This window comes from Hydra vulgaris, chromosome 12, assembly GCF_038396675.1.
Source record: "Hydra vulgaris chromosome 12, alternate assembly HydraT2T_AEP".
Classification (NCBI taxonomy): domain Eukaryota; kingdom Metazoa; phylum Cnidaria; class Hydrozoa; order Anthoathecata; family Hydridae; genus Hydra; species Hydra vulgaris.
This window is the reverse complement of record NC_088931.1, coordinates 5,659,839-5,687,671: the sequence shown is the minus strand read 5'-3', so window position 1 is coordinate 5,687,671 and position 27,833 is coordinate 5,659,839. Positions and strand designations below refer to the sequence as shown.

At 29.5% G+C, this 27,833-nt stretch overlaps 1 protein-coding gene across 1 annotated transcript in view; it reads left to right on the top strand.

Annotated features, from left to right (window-relative positions):
- The first annotated feature begins 710 nt into the window (after nt 1-710).
- LOC100208832 (lysosomal Pro-X carboxypeptidase) overlaps nt 711-27,833 on the top strand; it is a 40,313-nt gene continuing 13,190 nt past the window's right edge. Inside the window, exons 1-3 of the mRNA XM_065811321.1 lie at nt 711-888; nt 21,041-21,181; nt 23,883-23,984. Of these exons, the coding sequence (XP_065667393.1) occupies nt 757-888; nt 21,041-21,181; nt 23,883-23,984 (375 nt within the window). The 5' untranslated portion in view covers nt 711-756. The remainder of the gene's footprint in view (nt 889-21,040; nt 21,182-23,882; nt 23,985-27,833) is intronic.

Genomic DNA, 27,833 nt, shown 5'->3' with positions numbered 1-27,833 from the left:
GGACGTCAAAGCTTACAGTTGTTTTAATTTTTAATTAAAAAGCAACTCAAAATTTGTTTTCAAAATAACCTAACATTAAATTGATTTACTTTGTTTTTTAAACGTTAAAGGTGTAAAAAAAAAAGTAAGTTAATTTAATGTTAGGTTATTTAGAAAATAAACTTTTCCTAAAGATATATATATATATATATATATATATATATATATATATATATATATATATATATATATATATATATATATATATATATATATATATATATATATTTAAACAACTTTAAAATGTATTCTACAAAATAGAGTGCTCTATGTTCTTAAAAAAAGCAGAGCAATTCTAAATTAGTAGTAAATCACTTAACAAAAATTTGTTTTTGTTTAACACTGTTTTATCAATAAAAACTCAAAAATCTCATCAGATTTCTGTTGGGTCTTTATTGATTAAACACAGTGTTAAATGAAAACAAAATTTTGTTAAGTGATTTTTTACTAATTTCAAATTTATATATATATATATATATATATATATATATATATATATATATATATATATATATATATATATATATATATATATATATATATATATATTTATATATAAATATAAATATATATATATATATATATATATTTATATATATATATATATATATATATATATATATATATATATATATATATATATATATATATATATTTATGTAGATAATTTTTTTTATTTATGTTCATTAGCTTTGTTTCTATATATAAGTAATAATCATGTGGCTGAGGATAACAATTTTGTTTATTGGAATTGGAGCCCTGATATCCACTAAGCCTTTATTTCCAAGGCAAAACAGAAAAGCTAAGGAGTCTGGATATTATTACACAACACACTGGTTTCCTCAGACAGTAAGCTATAAGCATTTCTTTTTTAGAATATTTTTAAAGGATATTGAAATAAAGTTTTTTTTTTTAATTTAAATTAATAACATTAATACATTTATTAATAGAAGAAAAATAAAAATTAAACCTTTTCATTTGCATTGAAAAAACTTTGAGACTTTTCTTTCTAATTATCGTAAAGATAAGTGTTTTCAAAATCTGAGCATATACTCAAATTTTGAACATCACATAAATTTTCAAAAAAGACCCCACTAAAGTAGTACTTTAGCAAGGTCATATTTTAAACTCTGTTAATATGTTTCTTATAATATTTAGCCTTGAGTAACAAAAATATTATAATAAATGGTTTGAAGTTATTTGATTTGATTTTAGATTATTTGAAGTTATTTTTGATTTTATTATTATTATTATTATTATTTTATATTTGCTTCCAACAAGGCTGCAAGCAACCACTATTGAAGTTGGAAGTTACTGGAGCTAGCTCTTTAGAGCAGTGCCCATTATAGTATTTATAGAAAAAAGAAAAAGAGACAACATTATGGCAATGTGAAAATGGTTGGAGGTTGGCTGCAAGAGCAGGTCCAACTATGTTTACGATGCATTTTTGCACCTTGTCTAAAAGAGAAAGGGCATCCTTAGAAGATCTGCCCCAAATATGGCAACAGTATTCCATACAATGTTGGATTTGAGATTTTTAAAGATAAAGAATAGAATCTGGAGTAAGAAAATGTTGAGCTCAATAAAGAGATGCAACCTTAGCAGATGCTAATTTTGCAATGGATTTGATATATGGTTTCCAAGAAAGATCGGAAGTAAGAGTTAATCCTAGAAGATGAAGGGTAGTTGACTCAACAAGTACATTACCGTTCATAAATATAGAAAAATCTAACTTATTGCAATAATGATTTGCTGAAAAAAGTTGAGTTTTATCTGAATCAAAGTTTACCAGCCACTGTGAGCCCCATGCTTTAGCAGAAGTGAGATCCTTTTCAAGCTCAGATGTCCCCTCCAAGAAATCAGAGAGTGTTGGCTTCTTATCACGACAAGAATAAATGGTAGTGTCATCAGAATTGAACCTTGAGGAACACCTGAAGTTACAGGATATACGGAAGAGTGCTGTCCATCAAGAACAATTTTTATACTACGATTGGAAAGGAAGAACTGAATAATCTTAAAGATGTTACCAGATACACCTTAAGAAGAAAGCTTATGGAGAAGACCATCATGCCAAACTTTATCAAAAGTTTTAGAAATGTCAAGAGCGATAGCTTTAACCTCTCCACCTCTATTTAATGCTCTTTAAAACCTATCGGCTATTACTGTTAGCAAATCAGCGCTAGAACGAGAAGATCAAAATTTATATTAATGATCAGAAAGTATATTATTAGATTCAAGATGAGAGATTAGGTGATTGTTAGTTAAATATTAAAAATTGTTGTTTATGATAGTAATAAGACTAATGGGACAGTAGTCAGACGAGTCAGATCGTTCTCCGAAATTTTCGAAAAAAGGTATACCAGATGCCGCTTTCCAGCATGCTAGAAAACAAAACTCTGATAAGCTCATGTTAAATAGTTTTGAAAGTATGGATGGCACTGGGGAACACTTCCGCAAGACTACGAAAGGTATGTTGTCTGGACCACAAGCTGTAGAAGCATCTAAGCAGGAAATTACTTTTGATACAGAAGCGGGAGTGATGTGAATCTCAAGCAATAGATCAACTTGTATGACGGCTATGTAAGAACACAACTAGAGGAATTAAGAGATGATTAGGGTGGAGCTTGTTTTTTAACTTTTGAAATATGATCTTCTTACCCTTTAATTATGTTCCTATTAATGAAATAATAATTCAGACAAAATATGAGCACAATTGAACAATATTTAGAGGTAGCTCAATGATGGTGAAGTTTCCAGCACTCTGCCATCAGACTCGGGGAGTCTTAGAGACTCAGATAGGTCCATAATTGTATTCTTTCAGTGTAAAATTTATTTTACAAGCTGTGTGGTTTTAATCCTTTATTAGTCTTTCCATCATAACAATCAATAATAGTTGGAATTGTTCATTCAAACAAAAATAAACTAAACTTGTGACATAATTATCATTAAAATCATAATATTCATCAGTTTAGTGTCTTTTATTCTTCTAATAAAATTAACTAACATGACACTGAAGGTTAGCTTACTTACTCACAGGTTAGAAGCAGTGCAACAGACTCACAGGTCAGAGGCAGTGCAACAGACTACCAAAGCTGACCGCCATTTGCTTTTAAGCATAAGAAATAAAAATTTTGTTTATACTGCTTATAAATGATTGAAATATTGATAATTTTTGTAAATTTGATTATTTTTTCTTCAACACTTGACTGCAACAAACAAGGTATTTAAAATTATTTTTAAATTTATATAAAATTATTTTGAAATTTATATAATGTAGTAGTATCACAGGTTACAGGTTTATCTTAGGTTGACTAGTTGAGCCTAAATATTTTTAAAATTGTTGCGGCAGTATGGCAAATTCAAAATATTTGCTTGATTAATTAAGGCATTGGTCTAATTTTTTAGTACAATTGTTGCTGAATAAACAGTGCTAAGTAACTGTTTTTAATGTTTCAAGTTTAAAAATAGTAAAATTAGTGATTCCAAAAGTCAAATGATAAAAATGCCTTTTCTAATTTTTTTCCAGATTAATTTCTAATCTAAAATGTCGTCTGTGGCAAAAGCAACAAGATCTCAAAACCAGTTTATCTTCTTGGGGACACTGTGACCGTATTAACAGGCAGCAAGTTGCCGTCATTGCGTATGGCTCTGGGGTTCTTTCTTCATCACCATCTCAAACTGAAGGAAACCATGAGACAATCGTTGGCTGTTACCATCAATGAAATATCAAAATTTTGGCTGAAAGCTAGAATCCCGATGAGAGAACATCAAAACTGTCAAACCAAGCTAGAGAAGTCATTTGAGGAATGGCGTCTTATCAAGAAGAACAAAGCACGAGCTTCACCAACTCAACTCGCAAGAGAGTCAGCTTTTGTTTCCACACTCGATGATCTTTTTGATGTTGCTCATGCTGATACTCTGAACATGAAATCAGCTTAGCAAGAAGATAAAGATTTCTTATTAGCGCAGCGAGAAAAAGGAAGGAGAGGGTCGATGGCTGGGGTAGATGAAAAGCTTGCTGCCAAGGAAAAAAGAGTGTCAAACAGAGAAAAAAAAATGCTTGCCAGGCGACAACAAATAAAACAGTTTGAAGATTTCTCAGTAGAACTGGTTTCATCTGGTTCGGAAAACAGTTCAACAGAAGACACAGAGAAAATGGAAACTGAGAATAATGCATGTGAGGAGGCTGTTGGAGGCATAGCACACTAGGCATAGGACACTGAAGAGAAAAAGAGGGCAAAAAACAGTTGTCACTCCTGAACTCGCGGCAGCACTGGATTGAACAAAAGTTTCAGACCGCAAGGCTGTTTTCATTATAGCAGAGACTGCCAAAAGCTTGGGACATAACATTGACGAACTTGCTCTAAACAGAGATTCAATACGACGACACAGAGTTGAACACAGAGTCCAGCGATCAGCAAACATAAAGGCTGAGTTTCAGGGCAACGTTCCCCTTGTTGTTCACTGGGACGGGAAGCTTATCCCTGATCTTATTGGAAAAGAGAAAGTCGATCGCCTGCCAGTATTGGTTTCAGGAAAAGGAGTTTCTCAGCTACTCACTGTTGCCAAGCTTCAATCCGGAACAGGTGAGGCTGAGGCTGCTGCAGTTTTTGGAGCCATTGAAGACTGGGGTATAGCCGATAGTATCTGAGCTATGTGTTTTGACACGACCAGCTCTAACACTGGTCAGATAGCTGGTGCCTGTGTCCTCCTTGAGCAGAAACTTAAAAAGGAGTTGTTATCGCTTGCTTGCAGGAATCACATTATGGAACTGATTATTGTTGCAGTCTTCCAAGTTTGTATGGGAGCCACCTCCTCACCCGTGGTTCAACTCTTCAAGCGCTTCCAGGAATACTGGGCATTCATAGACACGGCCAAATATGAACCAGGGATTGCAGCAGAAAATGTGGCAAATCTAGTGGAAGACATTAGGCAAAGCACCATGGATTTTGCCATCAAGCATCTTGAACAGAACCAGCTGAGAGATGATTATAAGGAATTCTTGGAACTCGTGATTGTTTTTCTCGGCGCTGCTCCTACCAGAGGAGTGCGATTCATGTTGCCTGGAGCAATGCATTATGCTCGCTGGATGAGTAAGGTCATATACAATCTCAAGATCTGGATGTTCAAGGCTCAATTCAAACTGACTCCTGCAGAAGAAAGAGGATTACGCGATGTGTGTGTTTTTGCAGTACGCATCTACTTGAAAGCCTGAATCTGTGCACCTCAAGCATCCAATGCTCCTTATAGCGACTTTCTGCTGCTCAAGTCTATGCTTGAATACTCCTCTATTCATTCTGCAATCTCAAAGCAAACATCAAAGAAGTTTTCCAATCATTTGTGGTACCTGTCGGAAGAACTTGTTACGCTGGCTTTCTTCAACGATCGGGTTAGTTCATCAACCAAGAGACTGATGGTGAGTGCAATGCAGAATGAAGAGGAGCAAGATAAGGACCAATCCAAGAGAATTACAGTAACTCTCGATTCCTTTAAAGACAAGAACTTGGAAGATTTTGTCACAGCTAAGTCAATGACTCTGCTCCGAATGATGGAACTTCCACATGGGTTCCTCAAAGTTGATCCGGATTTGTGGGAGGACAGAGATGATTTCAGGCAAGCTAAAGAAACAGTCAAGTCACTGAAAGTAGTAAATGATCACGCTGAACGTGGAGTTGCATTAATTCAGGAATACAGCGGCTTGTTAACTCGTGGTGAATTGCAGTTACAATTCCTCCTGCAAGTTGTCGAGGATCATCGTCGAATGTACCCTGACAGCAGAAAACAAACTATGTCTGGAGTACCATATAAACAATAAATGGAAATTATTGAACTGACACTATGAACTCTGTCTAAAACTGAACTGTGATTGCAATGTAATTGTGTTGAAAAATAATAACTGAAATGTTAAAAATAAATTGAGAATTCATGTAATTTTCATAATTTTTGTAAACTTTGAAGCTCTTGAGCTACCCCTAAACATAAGAATTTATTGTTCAAACTTTTTTTGTGGTGTTTCTATATTATAAGGAACAGATTAGGAGGGTAAGACTTTCAAAAATACTTGTTTTTTATTTTTTTTATTTTTAAGCTCCACTCTAGAGATATTGATAAAAAGTTCTTAGCAAACAATTCAGCTTTGTCTTTAGCTGAGGTGACAAAGTCTGAACCATACAAGAGAGGTGGAATAACAGATTTGCCCTTATTGTTGATACTGTTAAAGATTCTCCTGAAGTCAAGAGAGCCTAATTTTTGTGATAAAGTACATGTTTTTATGACCTGAGAATAGCGAGTTTTGGCGTTTGACAAAACCTTTTTACAATGGCTTCTAGCAATAGTAAACAGACGTCTATTTTCTACAGAATTGTTTTACTGATAGATATAGAAGTAATGGTTTTGATTGGGAGTTGCAGCAGCACAATGTGAGGAAAACCATGGAGAAGAGCAAGGCTTGACCTAGAATTGTCAAGACGGAATTAAAGATTCCATGCCAACCTGAATCCACAAAGTTATGTAAGAAGCACATTTGTCAGCAGGAAGACAAAAGTTTTCTACCCAAGCGCCATCACGAAGAAAATCACAGAGATAGTCCCAGTCAGCTTTAAAGTATTTGTAAGAGGTACAATGATAGGAGGATTCTGATGATGAAGAAGAATGAGATAGTAGTTTTAGAGAGATTAAACCGTGATCAGAAGCAGCCAAGGGTGAATATGGAGAAACTGAGCACTGAGTAGGATCAGAAACAAGACATTGTTCAAGTGGAGAAGGTAAATGATTCGGGTTGTCTGGAAAGCAAGTTGGGAAGTTGACTATTTGAGTTAGGGATTGAGAAAGGCAAAAGTTGAGGGCTTTAACACCAGCAGAGTCACTGACACTAGAACCAGGCCATTTAGTGTGATGAGCATTAAAGTCACCAACAACAACGTTTTTTGCTGATGGATAAAGAGAAAGAGCTTGGTCAATTTGATCAGAAATAACATCGAAAAGAGTGCAGTCTTGAGATTAAGGAGCGATAGAGAACAAGGAGAAAGGCGATAGAGTGAAGTGGTGCTAAACGAAAACACATAAAAGAATAGTCTGTGGATTCGAACCTAGTTTCCTGACAAATGAATGAATTGTTACGAATGTTAATGCCAAGACCAAGCATGTGGCTATTGGAGTCATTACGAATTAAAGGAAGATAACCATCAACACTAAAATCACAAGATGAGACAGCTAAACTCAAATTAGTCTCACAAAGAACAAGTAAGTCTGGTGAACTTTGCAAGAGATAAGACTCAACAAAAGAAAAGTTATTTCAAAGACCACAAATATTAGTGAATGATTGCTTTAGAGAACTTGGTAATGATGATGGTTTTTTTGTGTATTTTAGTTTTTAGTACTTTAGTCATTTTAAATTTTTTAAAGAACTTGACTCAAAGCATAGATTGTACTCAGTACACTAAACAATAGTCCAAGCAATTGCCCCATTACTAATAATGAACCCTAAGCCGTAACAAAGGTCTCCAAATGTGGATTTAACAATGCAAACCAAAAGTACAAACAGGGACACCATCTATGTGCAACATGGCACTGTTATTACTCTGATTTTTTTCAGCTGTTGAATTAATCAGCCTCATTTGATTTAAATTGATTTGATTTGAGTTTAGATTATTTGAGCAGCTTAAGTGCAGTGATTAGAGTGCTTACTTTACAAGCAAGGGATTTTTTTCAAAACTTTTCACTTTCAACAAGTCTGCAAGCAACTAAAATTAGATTTGGAAGTTACTGGATGAAAAAAGATGATGTTAAGCAAAATAACAATTAACAGACAACTTGAAAGATTGCAAATTATATGAATCAGGAAAACAAGATGAAGGGAGCAAACTGCAAAAAACAAGAGGAATAAGAATTTTTGTAGCACTTAGGAACAGTCACATCAAAAGTGTAAGACTTAATTGAATGGACAGCACTCTTCTTAATGTTCTGTAACTTTAGGGTTTCCTCAAGGTTCAATCCTTGGCCCTATACTCTTTTTAATTTACATTAACGATCTTCCAGATATTCTCGCATCTAAGGTGGCATTGTTCGCTTATGATGCTACCATTTATTATTTTCATGATAAGAAGCCAACACTCTCTGATTGCTTAGAGAGGGCATTTGAGCTTGAAAAGGATCTTACTATATCAGCATGGGGCTCACAATGGCTGGTGAGCTGTGATTCAGGTAAAACTCAATTTTTTTCAGCCAATCATTTTTGCAATAATTTAGATCTTCCTATATTTATGAGCGGTAATGTGCTTGATGAGTCATCTACCCTTCATCTTCTAGGATTAACTCTTACTTCTGATCTTTCTTGGAAACCATATTTAGCATCTGCTAAAGTTCAGGCTTGGTCGAGAAGTGGGAGTGATCGCTCTTGATAACTGACCACGGGAATAATATTTAGTTGCAAAATGCTGGCCAGATTTTTTAGTTGTTTTGAGAACATTTCAAAAAAAAAAAAGAAAGCGCAAAAAAGATTAATTGGACCAATGAGAGACAATTACAAAAAAAAAGCAAAATAAATTACGTTTAGATCAAATATTTTTGAAAGATTGCTCTTTTATAGTTTTTTTATAAAATTAAGCGACATTTTTTTATATAAAAAACATCTCACGATTGCTTAATAAGGAAACAAATGTTTTTTTATGTAATAAAGAGTTTAATATAATTTTTATTTATACACTCTTATCTTATTTTCAGTGCTGAAGAAGGGTTGGGGTTAAAGGGGGCTATAGTCCCGGGCCCCACAATGTTAGGGGCTCCGAAATAGTCAATATAAAAATAGCCCCCAGCCTCAAAAAGTCTAACAAGATTCTAATAAAACTAACGCTAGCTTTAGTTTTATTTAAGCTAAATTATTTTATAAATAAAAAAGTTAATTTTTTTAATAACAATTTTATGTTTCGCGTGAAAATTTTAGCATATTTGAAACAATTCTTCTAAGTAAGATGAACAATCAAATAATTAAATTAAAATTTTTGTTACTGTAGAAATTAAATTAACTAGATAGAAATCAACTAAAACTACTTTATGAAGAGGAAATGGAACTGCTTTAAAATATCGCTAATGATGTTTAGCGAGTGGGCTTTTTAATTTTAATTAGTATTTAAAACAGAAAAATGTAACTTTTAGTTAGAGGATAATGAGTTTGTAAGAATCGCAATTGAAGCAAAAATATTTAAAGCTAGTAAACCAATATGTAAGAACTTTAAAACTTTTCTTTATATTTAATAACTTTCTAAATATATATATATATATATATATATATATATATATATATATATATATATATATATATATATATATATATATATATATATATATATATATATGTATATATATATATATATATAGTATATAATATATATATATATATATATATATATATATATATATATATATATATATATTTATATATATATATAAGTTTATTTCATAATTAGTTTTATTAAACTTCAATGATTATTAACAATTTCATTGAAAACACAATTATTGTTGAAAGTCTTATTGTTTAACAAATAAATCGTAAAAATTATGATATATATATATATATATATATATATATATATATATATTATATAATAAAAATTTTAATATTTATATATATATATATATATATATATATATATATATATATATATATATATATATATATATAGCGCGAGTTACATTGTATGCATGTTTGTGCTTAGTTACCAGAAACTTCTTTTAAGTTTATTTCATAATTAGTTTTATTAAACTTCGATGATTATTAACAATTTCATTGAAAACACAATTATTGTTGAAAGTCTTATTGTTTAACAAATAAATCGTAAAAATTATGATATATATATATATATATATATATATATATATATATATATATATATATATATATATATATATATATATATATATATATATATATATGTATATATATATATATATATATTATATAATAAAAATTTTAATATTTATATATATATATATATATATATATATATATATATATATATATATATATATATATATATATATAGCGCGAGTTACATTGTATGCATGTTTGTGCTTAGTTACCAGAAACTTCTTTTAAGTTTATTTCATTATCAGTTTTATTAAACTTCGATGATTATTAACAATTTCATTGAAAACACCATTATTGTTGAAAGTCTTTTTGTTTAACAAATAAATCGTAAAAATTGCTTTAAAAGATTTCATTAGAATAAAAAACAGATGCACATAATTTCATTTACATAAAAAATACATACTTTTAACTAAAAAATAAGAATATACTAAAAAAATAAAAATCAATAATACATAATAAACTTTCAAAATTTTGACAATTTAAAAAATATATATTTAAAACACTTATTTTTGTAAACAAGTAATATTAATTTAAAAGATTTACAGCTTTGCAGATGTGTCTCCGAGAATGAGCCATAGTATTAAAGTATTAGTTCGTATGATATATGTTCTTAAAACAGTATATGCTAGAAATATCCAAAAAGTTCGAATAATACAATTATTATAACAAGTCAACAGAAAACTCTGGAACTTTATTTCGCTTAGTCAGCGTATTTTTTAAACCAATAGAAATAGTTTGTTCAAAGATTTGGCGGGTTTTTAGTGTTCGCGGATATTCTTTTTATTCTTCCACACCAAGATGTTTTGAGAACATTCAAGTTTATGTATGTTTCCATGTATGTCCATAAAACAAAAAATTTTTTTTACAGACATACATAAACTTAAATGATCTCGAAATGACTATAAAACCTGGCCAGTTTTTCGCAACTAAATATTATTTCCGTGGTCAGTAATTGAGAGCGATTGCTCCCACTTTCTGACCAAGCCTGAAGTTGCATCTCTTTATTGAGCTTGACACTTTCTTACTCCAGATTCTATTCTTTATCTCTATAAATCTTAAATCCAGCCTTGTATAGAATACTGTTGCCATATCTTGGGCGGATCTTCTAATGATACCCTTTCTCTTTTAGACAAGGTGCAAAAATACATTGTAAGCATAGTTATACCTGCTCTTGCAGTCAACCTCCAATCCTTATTACATCTTCGTAACATTGCTTCTCTTCCTCTTTTCTACAAATATTATAATGGGCACTGCTCTAAAGAGCTTGCATCTCTTGTGCCATCTACTAAAATTCATTCTTGTGTTACTTGTCATTCAATTAAGTGTCATCTTTTTTTTGTGACTGTTCCTAAATGCTCCAAAAACTTTTCTTTGTCTAGTTTTTTTCCTTGAACATTAGTTCTTTGGAATTCGCTTCCTTCATTTTGCTTTCCTAATTCATATTATTGGCAAACTTTTAAATTGTCTGTCAATCATTATCTTGCTCTGTAATCTTCATCTTTTCTCTTCCAGTAACTTCCAACTTTAACAGTGATTGCTTGCAGTCTTGTTGGAAGCAAAGATGAAAAAAGAAAAAGAACAAGAGGAATGACAAGTAATGAGAGAATGAATTTTAGTATATGGCACAAGAAATGCAAGCTCATTAGAGCAGTGCCCATTATAGTCTTTATAGAAAAGAGAAAGAGAAGCACCTTTATGACGATGTGACAATGGTTGAAGATTGGTTACAAGGACAGGTCTAACTATGTTAATGATATGTTTTATCACCTTATCTAAAAGAGAAAAGGGCATCATTCGAAGATCCGCTTCAGTGGCAACAGTATTCTATACAGAGTTTTTAACAAAGGCAAAAATAGCAAGACCAAGGCAAAAATAGCAAGACCAAGGCTGCATGTTCTAAAGTTATTTCTAAGGACAAGAGTTTCAAGGCCAAGGCCAATGCAAACATTTTTTAAGGCCAAAGACTTAAATTTCGGCCTTGCATTAAGGGCAATTATAAAAAAAATAGCAGGTAGCAAGTGCTGTGATAATGATAACACATGTTGTGAAATTTTACCTATGTTATGTGCAGAATTTGACCAAGTCAATAAAAATATTTGGAGATATATGAAAGACAAAAAAAAAATTGATAAAAATAAAGAATTGAAACTTTTAATTCTTAATTTTTATGTATTTTGTGCTTAATTCTAACAAATAACACATACATCTTTTAATTAAAATATGTTAATATTAGCTGTTGGCATTAAATATGTCAAAAGCATCAACTATCACTATATAGCCTATAGGTCTTTGTTACATTTAAGAAACATCAAAGTTTCAAGCAACGAATTAGAAATACAAGCTCTATGAGGGCACATTATCAATCCACTCTAAGAAAAGCTATCCTTGACAGGAGTTGGTGTTGCAGGGACACAGAAATACTTTTCAATTTATATTTCTAATTTTTTAATATTGTTTCATTGTGTATAGTTTTTTTAACGAAAACTCCTTTTGATTAAATTCTAGTGATTTATTTGTTCAAGATAGTTTGTCAAAACTATTTTGTTTGTGAAACATAATTTTTTCTATAATTTGCAAAAAGGCTTTTTTTTTTGGTAAGGTGTAACACTATTTTTAGTAGATGTCAAAGTGGTTTCTGGTATTTTTTTTGAGCAAATCTTTAATAGTTCAGTGACCGAACTATTAAAAAAGGATAATTAAACTATTGGTTATTGGTTCAAAGTTGTATTTTCTAAATAAAATTATTTAAAAATACTCTATTAAGAATATTTATAAAAATATAAACAAATTATAGTTTAAATATAATAAAAACTATTTTAATTCAAAAAACCTTTAAATTCTGTTTTTAATTTTAAGAAAAATTCACATGTTTGAATCTTTTTTAAATTTTGAAATGTTTTAACTAATAAAAAAAGTTGAAACAAATCATGTGACTTAATATATAGATGTAATAAATTTAGTCAAAAATGGCAATTTAAACCGTGACATAAAACAAAAAATTAAGTTCTAAAGCTTTCAAGTAAACAAAAGTAATTCTTGTAAACAAATCAACTGTATTATAATTTTTAAATTGCTAACACAAAAGAAAGTTCTAAATTCAATTAAAAAAGGTGGAAAGCCAAGTTCTAACTGTTCAAGGCTAAGACCAAGGCCAAAATGTTGAAGGCCAGTACCAAGGCCAACAGTTTCGAAGCCTTAATTTTTTGGCCTTTAGGCAAGGTTAAGGACTAACAACTCTGATTCCATACAAGGGCGAATTTGAGATTTATAGAGATAAAGAATAGAATCCAGAGTAAGAAAGTGGCAAGCACAATTAAGATATGCAACCTTAGCAGATGCTAGTTTTGCAATGGATTTGATATATAGTTTCCAAAAAAGATCGGAAGTAAGCGTTTATCCTAGAAGACAAAGGTAGATGACTCATCAAGTACATTACCAGTTATAAATATAGGAAGATCTAGGTTGTTGCGAGAGTCCCATGCTGTAGCAGAAGTGAGAACTTTTTTAAGCTCATATGCTCCCTTCAAGCAATCAGAGAGTGGTAGCTTCTTATTAAGACAAGTATAAATGGTAGTATCATCAGCGAACAGTTCACCTTAGATGTGAACTTCTGTGATTTTTTTGTACCAGGGGTGGGCTAAAGTTCAGAGGGGAAGGGATGGGGTTGTTATTATAATTTCTATCTTCTTTGTTATGTTAATATCAAACTGTTGTAAATAATTTTTTACAATCCAATATTGACACAAAAATGATAAAAAAGTTAACCATAGTGTTTAAGTCCTTACAGGTTAGTTTTCTGATTAACTACTTTAAAATACAAACAGCTTGATACAATTTAGAATTCAAGTATATCTAGAAATATATTTTCCATTAGTCTTTCCAAAGTTAAATTTTTCTGTTTTCAGCCATTTTAAGAAATTTAATTATTGGGTTATTACATTTCAAATGACCTAGAAATTTTTGAAAATGTTACCTTACATCTCAGATTTTGCTGATTTTTACACAGTTGAGAGTACTTAGTAAAATAAGAATTCCTTGAAAAATTTAGCCTCTGGCTTGAAGAAGATCCTGAAATATGACCATTTTGTATTTAGCAGATGTTTACCAGGCCCCTTTTGTCCCTTCAGTATTGCAACATCTATTTAGAGGTTCAAGTTGCATAACTTTAAAAATGTTTGATTTTTTTACTTAAAAATTTGCACCTGGCTATTTTCAGGGGTGGCGAATCCACCGAATTTGAATTTTTAAGTATCTGTATTTATCAATTTAAATTATATAATTAATACTTTTTTGTAGCAGTGTATTGCAATTGACTTTTTATTACCTTCCAGGCTAGTTACTGTAATGAAGTACTGAAATATTTTGCATTTCTGTAGTGTTGATGAATGTTCATGTTAAAGTTGTTTTCATGGCCTGAGGCGCCAGGAATGGAGGGGAGGACTGGGTTATGGGCCTCACTTTTTTGTAGTGGAATCTTGTGATAGATTTTTCACTACTTTCCAGACAAACTAGAGCTCTGAAAATTTCAGTCCTGATGAACATGTGTTAAAATTGTTACCAGGGCAGATCACCAGAGGGCTGGGGCACTGGAGGAGATGCCCCACTTTTCTCAAAAAAAAAAATTTTTTTGCATTTTAAATAAAGTAAAGATAACTTTGAAAATATTGTTTTCAAAAACTATTTTTGGTTTACATTTGTTCCATTCAGCTTTTAAACATGTATTTTCTTAAAACATTTTAAGAAAAAAATATGTCTTTGAGATTTTTGATTTGTAAGTTATTTGCAAGTTAAATTAAAAACATTGATCCATCTAAAATAATGATTTTACCAGGATTTTACATTGTATAATTTGCAACATTTTGAATTAAAAAAAAAAGACAGAACAACATTAATCTAACAAAGAGCAATAATTGAAGAATACAAATTGATGTCATCAGAGGTAATATACAATTTTACAGGTCATTCCTACATTGCAAAATGTCAAGCAAGGCAATAAAAAGAAAAAGTTGGCACTAGACTGTTATATTGTTTTAGGTGATTTTGCAGAAAGCTACACATTTGTGATTTAAGATAAATCTAAAGTTTGTATTATTGCCAGTCAATTCAAGTTACACAAAGTTTTTCTCTATTTATGAAACAAAAATGACTGGCTTAAAGAAAAATCATTCTGCTTCATGTTAGAAGATAATGAACATGACATTGGTTTTTTGTATGAAGTTCAGACACAAATAGTTAATTATATAAAAGAAAATCATCCTAATATTTCAAAGATTCTTTATTTTTTTAGATGGTTGTGCTGCACAATATAAAAACCACAAAAATATTTACAATATCTGTTTCCATACCATCACACGGTGACTTACCATGACAGATATTCACAATATCTGTCATGGTAAGTCACCATGTGATGGTATTGATTGCACTGTAAAACTATTTACTGCAAATGCAAGTCTACAAAGGCTCAAAAATGACCAGATATTTAATTGAAGAGATTATTTTTTTCAAGGTTGAAAAAGTAAGACTTACAGAATTGCGCACCATTTTGAAAAAAATGTTTTCAGCTAAGTAGAACAATTCCTAGAACTTGGAGCTATCATCAATTTAACCCAGAATCTAAAGATACTGTTAGCTTTAAACCTACAAGCGAAGATTATAATATATTAAAAGCATGTATTCTTTTTGGTATTCAAAGCATTCAACTTAATCAGCAAATTGACATCAATACATTGAAATTTGGTGAATTTTTTGTGTAAATATAATACATTTCATTGGATTGGTATGATAAATGAAATCGACAATATTGAGCAAGATGTTACAATAGCATTTATGCATCTTTTTAGCAAACTTTTCTAGCCATCTAGAGCAGATGAATGTTGGTTTCCAATTACCAACATAATTTGTATCATTGACGCACCTGCAACAACAACTGGACATATGTATACTTTGACTGTGGGGGCATCTAAGCAAAACACAGTTTTGATATATTTTTACTTTATATTTTTGTATTTTACTTTGTAAATAATTAAATAAAACTGAACAAGTACAAACCAAAAAATTTTTTGAAGACATTATTTTTAAAGTTATTTTTACATTGAAAAATGCAAATAAAATTTTTTTCTTTTCGAGAACTCAAGTGTGGCGTGGCCCCAGTGCCCTTGGCCATGGAGCCTCTAGTGGTCTATCCTGGAACCACGCATTTATCAGAACTACACAAACAGTGAAGTTTTAGAGCTTCAGTTGTCTAGAAATAGTGGAAAATCTATCACAAGATTCCACTTCAAAAAAGTGAGGCACTTGCCCCAGTCCCCCTTAATGTCTTAAGGCCCTGAAAACAATTTGAACATGCACTTTCATTGGCACTACAGAAATGCCAAAATTTTTAGAGCTTCAATTAGTCTGGAAGGTAGTGAAAAATCAATTGCAATATTCCACTACAAAAAAGTGGGGACCATGCACTGGCATCCATGTATAGAAATCCATATCAAATATAAGGGTTTCCATTTATGGATAACAGGACACAGATCAAAATCTTTATATTTTTTGAAAAATCGATGAATATAGAATAATGTGTAATACTTTTTTTTTTGATATCATCAAGGCAACATGGGTTTCTAGAGCATTAAAAACAGGTATATAAAAATTTATTTAACCCATATCCTACCATGATCCCCATTTGGGGATTTTTGGTTTTAGTTAACAGTAGTTGGTAGTGGATGCCATTTTTTCCATCTATTATTTTACGCTATACCAGCCATGATCCCCAGATGGGACTTTGTATAAATATTTTTTTTTTTTAACAATTTTTTTTTTTTATTAATTTAACTTGGATAAATACTTTCCCAGTTAAAAAAACAATTATATTTTACAAAATAAATGTTTTAAAAAATTTGGCAGGTAATGGGTTAAATTGATAATTACAAGTACTTAATAATAATTTTTTACACTTTTGATCATTTCATTGGATTCGTCACTGCCAAAAATAGCCAGTTACTAATTTTCAAGTAAAAAAATCAAATATTTTTAGACCTCCAAATAAATGTTGCAATTCTGAAGGGACAAGAAGGGTCTAGCCAATATCTGCTAAAAGTAAAACAGTCATATTTCAGGATTTTCTTGGAGCCAGAGGCTAAAATTTTCAAGGAATTCTTATTTTTCTAAGCACTTTCACCTGTATAAAAATCAGCAAAATCTGAGATGTATGGTGGCATGACCTGGGTCATTTGACATGGAATTACCCTATTCTAACATAATGGAAGCCTTTCCAGAGAAGGTGTGTGACCCACACTCGTGTCTTTGTACTAAGGACCAAAGAATTTAATTTTTTAATTTTTAAGTTTAACTGGGAGATAAGTTTAGATCTTATGTGTGTCCTGAATTTAACTTGATTTGATTGATTGAATTTAACTTGATTTGATTGATTGATTGATTAAATTTAACTGAATTTAAGCCATTTCAATCCTTGATACTAAATTTTAACGAAAATCTGAATTTGCACTTTAAAACTAAATTTAACTGAAAGTGGAATTCGGACTTCCTAAAACTGCATTTAACTAAAAGCTGTGTTTGTACTTTTATATTTAAGTTTAACTGACTAATCATGCATTTTGATTTATAATATACACATAATATATGTATGTTTAAAATTTTGTTAATCAAAATTTTCATAAATTAATGAAAATTAAAAAAAAAAACCTCATGAATTTTTTTTGTCAAAAATATTATATATATACTTAATAATATATAAACTTATTACTTTTATAAAAACAATTAAAGTAAATTATTACTTTAATTGTTTTTATAAAAGTAATAAGTTTATATATAATTAAGTATATATATAATATTTTTGACAAAAAAAGTTCATTTGGTTTTTTTTTTTAATTTTCATTAATTTATGAAAATTTTGATTACAAAATTTTAAACATACATATATTATGTGTATATTATAAATCAAAATGCATGATTAGTCAGTTAAATTTAAATATAAAAGTACAAACACGGCTTTTAGTAATTTGGAATAATTATTTTTATAAATCAAAATTATTTTTATAAATCAAAATTATTTTTATAAATCAAAATTATTTTTTAAATACCAAGCTTGTAATTAACCATTAGGGTGGTCCAAAAAATTTCTTTTTTTCAAAAAGTGCACATTAAAACCTCTCATACTTATCCATCTGCTAAAACAAAAATTTGGTAAAAATTCAAGGTGATTTAAAGCATTTTTAAAGGTTGCTCAAGATCCTTAAATATCAGGCAGGTCCCTAATATCAAAAAAAATTTTTTTGTAAAGTTTATCATATTGAGTTTTGCTCATAAAAGGCAAAATTTTACTAAACTTTAAAAAATTAATTCAATTTATATAGAGATTATTGATTTAAATTTGAAAATTTGCTTAAAAACTGTTGTTTTAAACAAAAAATAAAAGTACATTTTTAATATAGTTTTTAGATGAGAATTTTTTTCAACTTGTGTTTCAAATTTAAAAAAACAATAAAAAAAATTAAAAGTAATTTTAAATTTTTTTTTTCGTTTATTATTTCAAAATTGTTTATAAAATTTTAAAATACTTATACAACCTCAAAAACCTTATAATACTTCAAATCACCTCAAATATTTATCAAATGTTTTTTTTAGAAGATGTATAGAATGTTATGTTACAATATGCACTTTTTGTTATTAACCATATGGTTGACCCTATTAATTTGTTATTAGCCATATGAATGACCCTATTAGCTTGTTATTAACCATATGGATGACCATATTAGCTTGTTATTAACCATATTTCAAAATGTGATGAAAAAACAGCAATTCGTGTCTAATACAAAATAAAAAACGTAATAAAAATGTAATAAAAAACATAATAAAAAAATGTATTAAAAAACAGCAATTCGTGTCTAAAGCGAAAACCTGAGATCTAAAAATGCAGCAATAATGAGAAATCGAATTATGCAATCTTTACAGCTAATAAAGTTTTAAAATAAACATTAAAATGTTCATTGAAAAATTTCTAACAGTGAGGGGTGCAAGATATTGACAGATAGTATTTAACTGCATATTGTGAAGATTTTTACATTGTTTTGTTGCGCAAATCACATCATATCTTACCTTGAAAATCTCTTAAACTACTAAACAAGTGCTTTCCTTCTATCTGGCAAATGACATTTGTTGTTCTTATTTTTCAAAACTCCAGAGATTACTCTGACCCTCGCTCAGTCGGTCTATTACTATCATTATTTTAACTTTTTCTCAGTCAGTTTTCTTACCATCATTAGCATAGCTTTTGAACTTTTATAAAACAAACTTTGAATATTTCATGTTGACTTTATAATAACTTTCTTACAATCAATTTTAATTTCCTCTTGTTTTATAGTTTTATTGATGAAATTTAATTGCGATATTAGATTTTATCGTGATTTAGATAGCAGTAAAATAAAAGTTTGGAATGCTGGTTTTTTTTAATTGTAGTGTTTGTTAGGCAAAGTTTTCATTCTCTTCTTTATTCCAATGATAAAGTCTATAAGTACTAGTTCTAAGGTACCGCTAGTTTCCATCCTTGGTCCCATTTGTTTTTTATATACATTTACAATCTTTCTAACACATTTTCCATTACAGCTTTAGCTTCTTCTGCCGTCACAGCTGGAGCTTCTATCACATAGTTGTTTATTAAATTAATTTTGTTTTGCTAACAATATTATAAGTTTTTATAACAATATCATATATTGTCAATTACTATATTGTATTATAAATGTTTTATATTATGCATGTAGAACTATATAATAACGGGTGATGCGGAAGTTATCGGACAAAATAAAAACGTCAATAACTTATTTATAAATAAAAAAACAAACTACTATTATATTTTTTTTAAATAAAGCATTTATCTTTTAATAAAAATATATTATTTTTTATATGAAAAAACACCACCATCTGCAATTGATCTCAATTTCGCTCTGACGCCTTTCATATGCGACTGTAAAAATTTTAAATCAATTTCTTGTAGTTTTAGTTGAATGCAATCAATCAAAACTTGCTCTGTTGAAGCTTGCCAATCTCCGCTCGTAAACTTTCTGTGCCAAATGTCCCAAAAATTTTCAATTGGTCGTGCTTGAGGCACATTTGGGGGATTGGATTCTTTATCAACGTAATAGACATATTGGTCCATCTAATTTAGAGAATCTTTAGAATAATGAGAACTTGCTAAATCTGGCCAAAATAAATAGTTAAAGTCTCCATGATACTTGTGAATAAATGGAAGAAGTCTTTTTTCTAAACATTCATTAATATAGATTGATGAATTGATTGCTACAGCCTTGGAAGTGCGAAACAATGGCTCAGTCATACCACGGTCAGATATGGCTATCCACATTAATAATTTTTTTGGAAATTTCTCTTTTCCTATAAATCAAACACTTTCTGGGCTTGTCTTTTTGTTGTTTGTGTAGTATCCAGAATTTCCAGGCATGTTGTCCCCTGTAAAACAAAAGTATTTTTTGTCATCGATGACTAGAAGCGATTTTGTGTTATAGAGTTGGTTAACTAGTTTCCTGCTTCTTTTCTTTGCCTTTATTTGTTGTTCTATAGTGTATTTTGGAGTCTTTTCACGTTTTTTATATTTAATATTTTTTTTTTTTTAACTGACAACCAATCGTCGATTGATTTACACCGAATTTAATACCTATTTTTCTCTGACTGACCCTTTTTCGATTGTTGACAAGTCTCGTTAATTCTGCTTTCTTTTCTCTAGTCAAGGATGTCAGATGACCAGGGTGCTTTCTATCAGAAAACAATTGAACAGTTTTAAGTTTTTTTAGGTTATCATATATTGTACTTCGAGCAAATCCTTCCTTTTCAAAATGATTTACGATTTTTTTTTTTTTTTATATTAGGTTTATTTACAAAAAACATTTTTAGTCGCTTTCGAAAAGATTCTCGTTCAGCTGCATTTAACCTCATTTTGAATAATTGTGTTTCAAATAATAAAGTTTATATTTTATAGAATGTTTATGCCTACGCATAAAACCACAAAAACTAATTATTATGCTCAAATAATGAAATCAGGATTTGTCCGATAACTTCCGCATCACCCGTTATAATTTTGCATATTATATATAAGTCTTTTTTTTTAATTCGTTTAAGCTTGATCACTTTTCATTTCGGTCAGAAGACTATCAGTTTGCTCAAAGATATTTGATAAATGATGATTACTTTAAACCAGGTGCCCCTGTATTTTTTTACACTGGCAATGAGGGAGACATAACTTGGTTTTGTAATAACACAGTATGTATTTTTTTTAGTTTGTTTTTTTCTTAAATTTTTATTGTTATAAATGCAAAGATATATATATACATATATATATATATATATATATATATATATATATATATATATATATATATATATATATATATATATATATACTTAGTTTAACCAATAACAGATAGTTGTAGTATTACATTACAGTAATACATTACACATTGGTTTTTAATGTAAAAGTTCTAAATTTATATAAATAGAAAATTAATATAAAAAATATTTGCTTATTTATTATAGTACTTGAACCAAAAACAAAATCAAATTTATGTTTTGTCTTATATATTTATTCATTAAATGTTTTGCCTCATATTTTTAGCCATTAGTTGTTTTTAGAAAAACATATAAAGTATGTATTTCACATTAACATAAAAAGTAAAATACAAGAAACTTATAATACAATTTTATAGCTTCAGCATTTAACTTATAATAATAAACATGTTTTATTGTAAGACTTTACTGTGCAACAATAACAATTTGACTCAGAAAGGTCAAATTAAAATAACATTATTGGATCACATTATCATAGCAATCTGAATGACTAGAATTTATTCCAAACAAAATTATAGTTGAAAATGGGTAAATGATAGTGTCATAATGTACAAGTCTGCTTGGTAGTGCAATATGGATAATATGTGGAAAATCAAAAATCAAATTAAAATATAATACATTATGAGTTAAGAGACAGAAAAAAATACAATTAAAAAATTGTGATACTGTATTGTAAAAGTTGTAAGACCACAAATGTATAAATGTTTAAACAAGTAATAAGCACCAAGAACTTTTTAATTATAATAACAATAACATACAATTAGCATATTTAATAACAATCGAATCTTATATATGCAGGGCTTGTGGTGAAGCGAGCGCGATCGCGCTCCGCTCGTAAAACGGGCCTGTCAACAGTATTTTCAAACTGTCTAGGCGCGATGAACAACACTCGTTCAGCTTGTAACGAGCGTATAAAATAATCCTCGTACAATAGTTCGGGGAAATTTTTTTATTTTCATAAAATATTTAAAAAAGATTTTTTGTTAAAGATATTCTGTTATCAAAGCATTGATAAAAAATATAAAAAGCACAACGTCGTTCTCTTTTGCACTAACGTAATGAATGAGCAGTTGAGCATAGTCACTAATTTTAATAATGGAATGTGCACATGGAAACACAATGTGAATACAAAAATGCGCAAACAAAATAAGAATAGAAAATTAGAAAACCTTTTATAAGAAAATTGAAACTGCAGAGTATTTTTAATCTTGTGAAAATATCAAGTTAGATTTATTTGATTTATTGTTTGTAATATTCCACACATCGTTTATAATAAAAATAAATATTAATAATAGAGTAATTTTTAAAATTAGATTTTGTTCATAGTATAGGTTTTTTATTAACTATTATTTATTTTAACTCAAATTTGAAACAATTCAGTTGTTTAAAATGCTCGCGACCAAGGGCATTCGAAAAGGAACAAAGTAATGATGTCCACATTTATGAAATGGAAAGTTATTATTCTTATTTATTATTATTTCAAATTATCTTTGTATTATTTTTTTAAGATAAAAAAAACGTAATTTAAAAAAAAAATTTTAGAAAAAAATTAAATAATTAATTTGAATAAAAAATATCAAGAAATATAAAAACCATTAACCGTTAATTAAGTTTATAGCGTAACATTTTAAAATACATATATCAAAACAACGAATCAAAACTCAAGTCACTAAATTATACTTCAATACTAAATCAATAAAAGTTGCGTTTTTGTTTGATATTATTTTTTTATAACATAAATAGTTAAAAATAAAATCGCGATCTGACAATATACAAGAAGTTTGGAAATATAAAAATATACTTCGTTGAAGTAGTTTCATGAGTGTCATACTAATTCAAACATTTTTTGACAAAAGAATTATGTAACAAATAAAAAAAGATATAAAAAATAAAAAGCTTTTTGTAAGCATCGCCTTCAGCAATTTTCATGATGGCGCTCACCGACGTTATCTCAAGCGCACATAATCACGCTCGATGAAAACATATTCTAATTTTACGAGCGCGATATAACACGCTTGACGATTTTCTTCATCACAAGCCCTGATATGGCATTGATAAGTTGAGATTGTGTCTTGCTTAGTTGTCAAATAATGTTATTGATAATGCCTAAATGTTCTCTAAGAATCAGCTGTCTTTTGAGAGTACTGTAAAGTTGTTGTTATCAAGTTTTATCAAGTTTATGTCGCTATCAAGCATTTCTTTAACTTAATGTTCATAGCCATTTGTATTTAGCACTGCAATTCTGCTTCTTTTATTTGCTTTTTTATAGTAATAATTTTATTCAACTCAATTCAAGTTTCTTAATCCTTCTCTTGTTCTTGTCCTTGTTAATTTGCTGTTAGTTTATTATTGTTTTATCATTATTATTTTTATCATTATTATTATTATCATTAATTATATTTCATGGAATTCACGTAAGATTATTTTTTTAGCTATTTTTAAATGACCTTGACCTTAAGTTCTTTTGTTAAAAATGTTTACTGACTGATAGGTTTGGTTTTTTAGGGTTTCATGCTGGATATATTGACTTATAGATTTTTTTTTTAAGGGTTTCATGTGGGATATATTGACTGATAGATTTATTTTTTTAGCATTTAATGTAAAATATTTTTTTTAGGGTTTCATGTGGGATATAGCAGAAGAATTTAGTGCAATGCTTGTTTTTGCTGAGCATAGGTATTATGGAGAATCAATGCCATTTGGATCAGACTCTTATAAGGTATGATATTTTAACTTTTCTAGTAGAGATAGTCATTCAATTTTTTTATGCAGTTTTATTGAAAAATAATAATTTTTTTAATGTCAATTTTTAATGAAGTGATAATTTTTTTCATAAGTTTTATTGATTTATCAATCAGTTATTTAGCTTAACTTTAATAAATTTTATTGCAGAGGGGCACATAAAACATTACTGATAATATTAAAGTAAAGGAATGGCAGGCTTTAGTACATACAAAAACTTGAATGTTATATTATAGACAGGAATTCTCTTTGTATGGAGGTGATCTTTAATAGTAAAGAAAAATGTGTTTATTTTTAATTTATTTTTATTTTCTCAAATGTCTGCTCTCAAAAAATTCCAAAAATACCGAAAATTATTTAAAAAAAACAACACAAAAAACAAAAAAAAACAGAGGAGGTGCCATAATAATTATGCCCTAATAATTATGCCCTAATCTAATATGGTGTTAGGCATGTTCTAATTATGCACTAATCTAGTATGGTGTTGGGCATGTTCTAATGCATTTATATCACCTACCAATCAAGGAAACCAAATTTTCTAAGTATGGATGGGCAAATATTTTTTACAATTGTTTAATTGTTAATTTGTCTAAATATTTTTTCTGAAAGCGTAGCATTGCATCCTGGTTAATTTGAAAAAATAATAGTCAACATATTTCATATTGAAACTTTTCACAGTTCTCATTTTATGCTTTTATCTCTTTGTTTTTATGTCTTCTATGTCTCTTCTATAACAACATCATCTTCACTATTACACATGTTTTTATATTTTATATCTTGTAGGAGGCCTCCAATGCAAAGACTTTAGGGGTAAGCAGAATAATTCTGCTAACCAGCCTCGAACCCCTTTTTCATCTATTAGGCTGGTGTAGATGTAAATCTTGTTACATTATTTCCTGCCTAGGATGATGAATGCTGGATCTTCTTAACTCTTCTCATAAGTTTTTGCTTGTGCCTCCTTGATAGTGGTTATGTAACTCTTCCTGTTATCTCCTAATGCAGTGGTGTACCCTCCAGTTTTTTCCCAGTTGCCCTGCGGGCAACTAAAACAGTTTTCATTTCTCATTTGAGTTGTTCTCTATGATAATCAGTAGTCCTTTGAAAAAGTTTTTTTTTTGTATTTTTTCTTGGGTGAAGCTAATGATATTTTTAAAATTTTAGTTTATGCAAAGCTGTGTACTTTGTTTTTAAGGAGCAAATTATTATAAATTTGTAAAGGAAAAAGCTTTAAAACAAAAAAAAAAAAAAAAAAAAAAGTTACAACTACAAAAGTAGCAACACTCTAGTCAGCTGCATTATAAAAGTAATAAAACTATAATACCTGGCGGACAAAAGAAATAAGACCGCATATGCAAAACTTTTGTTCGTATTTTTACAGTTTTTTGCAAGTCATACAATGACTCTTTTTGTATTTTATGAAACCCATTGTTTGATTTATCAGGTGCACATATATTCATTAAAAAATATTTGTGTTCATTATTATTTCTGATTTACCTAAAAATATTTACCTTAAAAATGAAGTTGTCAGTGTTGACACTTAACTATCTTTTTAAAGCGGGTCCTAAAGACCTAAAGTCTTTGATGAAATTAACTGGGATACCTAAGGCAATAGTTGTAAGGTATTTAAAGAAAATGAGGAAAGAAATGAGCTTGGAGAGAAAGAAAGGAACCAAAAAAGACCAAAAAAACTTAATTTAAAGGACCAACAATGATTGATTCAATTAGCTCAAAAAGATGACACATAATCCGCCTGAGATATTCAAATTGAATTAATCAAAAAAAGCAGTCCCAAGATTGCTCCCAGAACCATTGCTCGTTATCTTAACCAAAGTGGGTACTTCAGTTTTGTTCCCAAAAATCAACCCCTATTGACTCCTGTTCAACAAGAAAATAGGATAAAATGGTGTGAAGAACACTTTAGAACAAGATGTAATCAATGGGTATTTAGTGACGAGAGTTGTTTTGAGTTATTTCGGACTCGAGAAGGTTGATGGGCAAAGAAACAATCGAGAATCGGCAAACCAAAGTTCAAACAGAGTCTCATGGTTTAGGGGCCAATTAGTTCCAAAGGTAAAACATCATTGCTTATAATCAAGGGCACTGTGAGTAGTGTAAAATACAGAGAAATACTTTTTGAAGCTGAACCAACTCTAAAAAAATTTTTCTCAAGGAGTTTTACATTTCAACAGGATGAGGTGATGTGTCACACTTCAAAATCAGTTTCTGAGTGGTTTACAGAACATAAATGGAAAGTTTCTTCTTGGCCCGCTAATTCACCGGATTTAAACCCCATTGAAAATGTGTGGTTAATGAAAAAAGCAGTAGAAAATGCAATTCAAGAAGTTCGGAACAGACTTTCCTTGGATTATTTGAAGTCATTAATTGACAGTATGAACCATCGTGTTCAAAAATGCATAGAAGTCCAAGGACACGTGAGCGAGTATTGATCAATATATTATTTTAAAAATTAAGCTTTACTCTTTATTTTCTATTGAACAATTTTATTATTAATTTATTATTTTAAAATTAAAACTTAAAAAACTTGGTCTCATTTTTTTTGTCTGCAAGGTAGTGTTATTACTTTTAAAGCACTTATAACTTTTATAGCACATTCTTTGTTGAAACAACATTAGTAGTTCCAAACATTAATAAAAGTAGATAAACATCGAGAAAATATAAAGTGGATATTCAAATATTATTAAAAACATTAGGAACTTTTGCAAATACTTAAACAACTTTATAAAAATGTACTTTATAAAAAGTTTGGCATTATGAAAAATATGACTAATAGTCCATTTAAAAGCGCATTTATGTTAAAATCAACCAATAAAAAGTTTTTATTAGTTAATTTTGAAATTGATGCACATTTATACGGACCATTAGTAACGTTTTTCATAATGCTAAACTTTTTATACAGTACGTTTTTATAAAGTTGTTTAAGTTCCTTAATAAGTTTTGAATATTTTTTAAATATCCATTCTATTTTTCTAGAGGCTTTTCTACTGCAATTAAAATATAGTTTTATTAATAAACACACTCTTATAAGTAACAAACTGTCCGGTCATCATGCTGGGCTACTGACAGGCTTTTTTTTTTAATTTAAGTCACACTTGGAAGAAATGAATTGTCCTGTGCCACCAGTTGGCGATGAGGGTACACCACTGTAATGAAGGCTCTAGCACTCAGTTTAATGGTTCTAAGGCCAGATAGTAGTAAGGTTTCTTGAACTCTGTGGTACTTCTCAGAGAGGCTGGTTCCATCAACAGCTTCAAAATATATTAACAGTGCCATGTTGCGCATGAATGGTGTCCTTGTTAATGCTTTTGGTGCACATTGTCGAGGCCACATAAGGAGCCCTATGTTATGAATTACGGTTAATTAACAGGACTGAGCAAATTGCATAGCTTATTGCTTAGGAGGCCATGCTCTATCTATGAATGAGTCAAATATTCTTTAAACTCAAATCATATTAAAAGTAACCTAAAATATTAAACATAAAAAACCATCCCCACTATCTGTTTTAATATATTTTTTACTAATATTCGTGGTCTGTGAAGCAACCTTCCATCAGATGAATCTTACCTCTTACAAAATTCACCAGACTTGCTTGCTCTTAGTGAGACTAATTTAAATTCTGCTGTTCCTTCTTCTGATCTAAATGTTGATGGATACTATCCTTCGATTTGCAAAGACTCCAATAGTCAAATGCCTGGCTTGGGGTATACATACGCATCAATTCACCTATTTATTGTGAAATCAGGTTCAAATCCTTTGACCACTCATTTATGTGCTTCTGCTTAGCACCTCTTCGCTCTATCACCTTTTC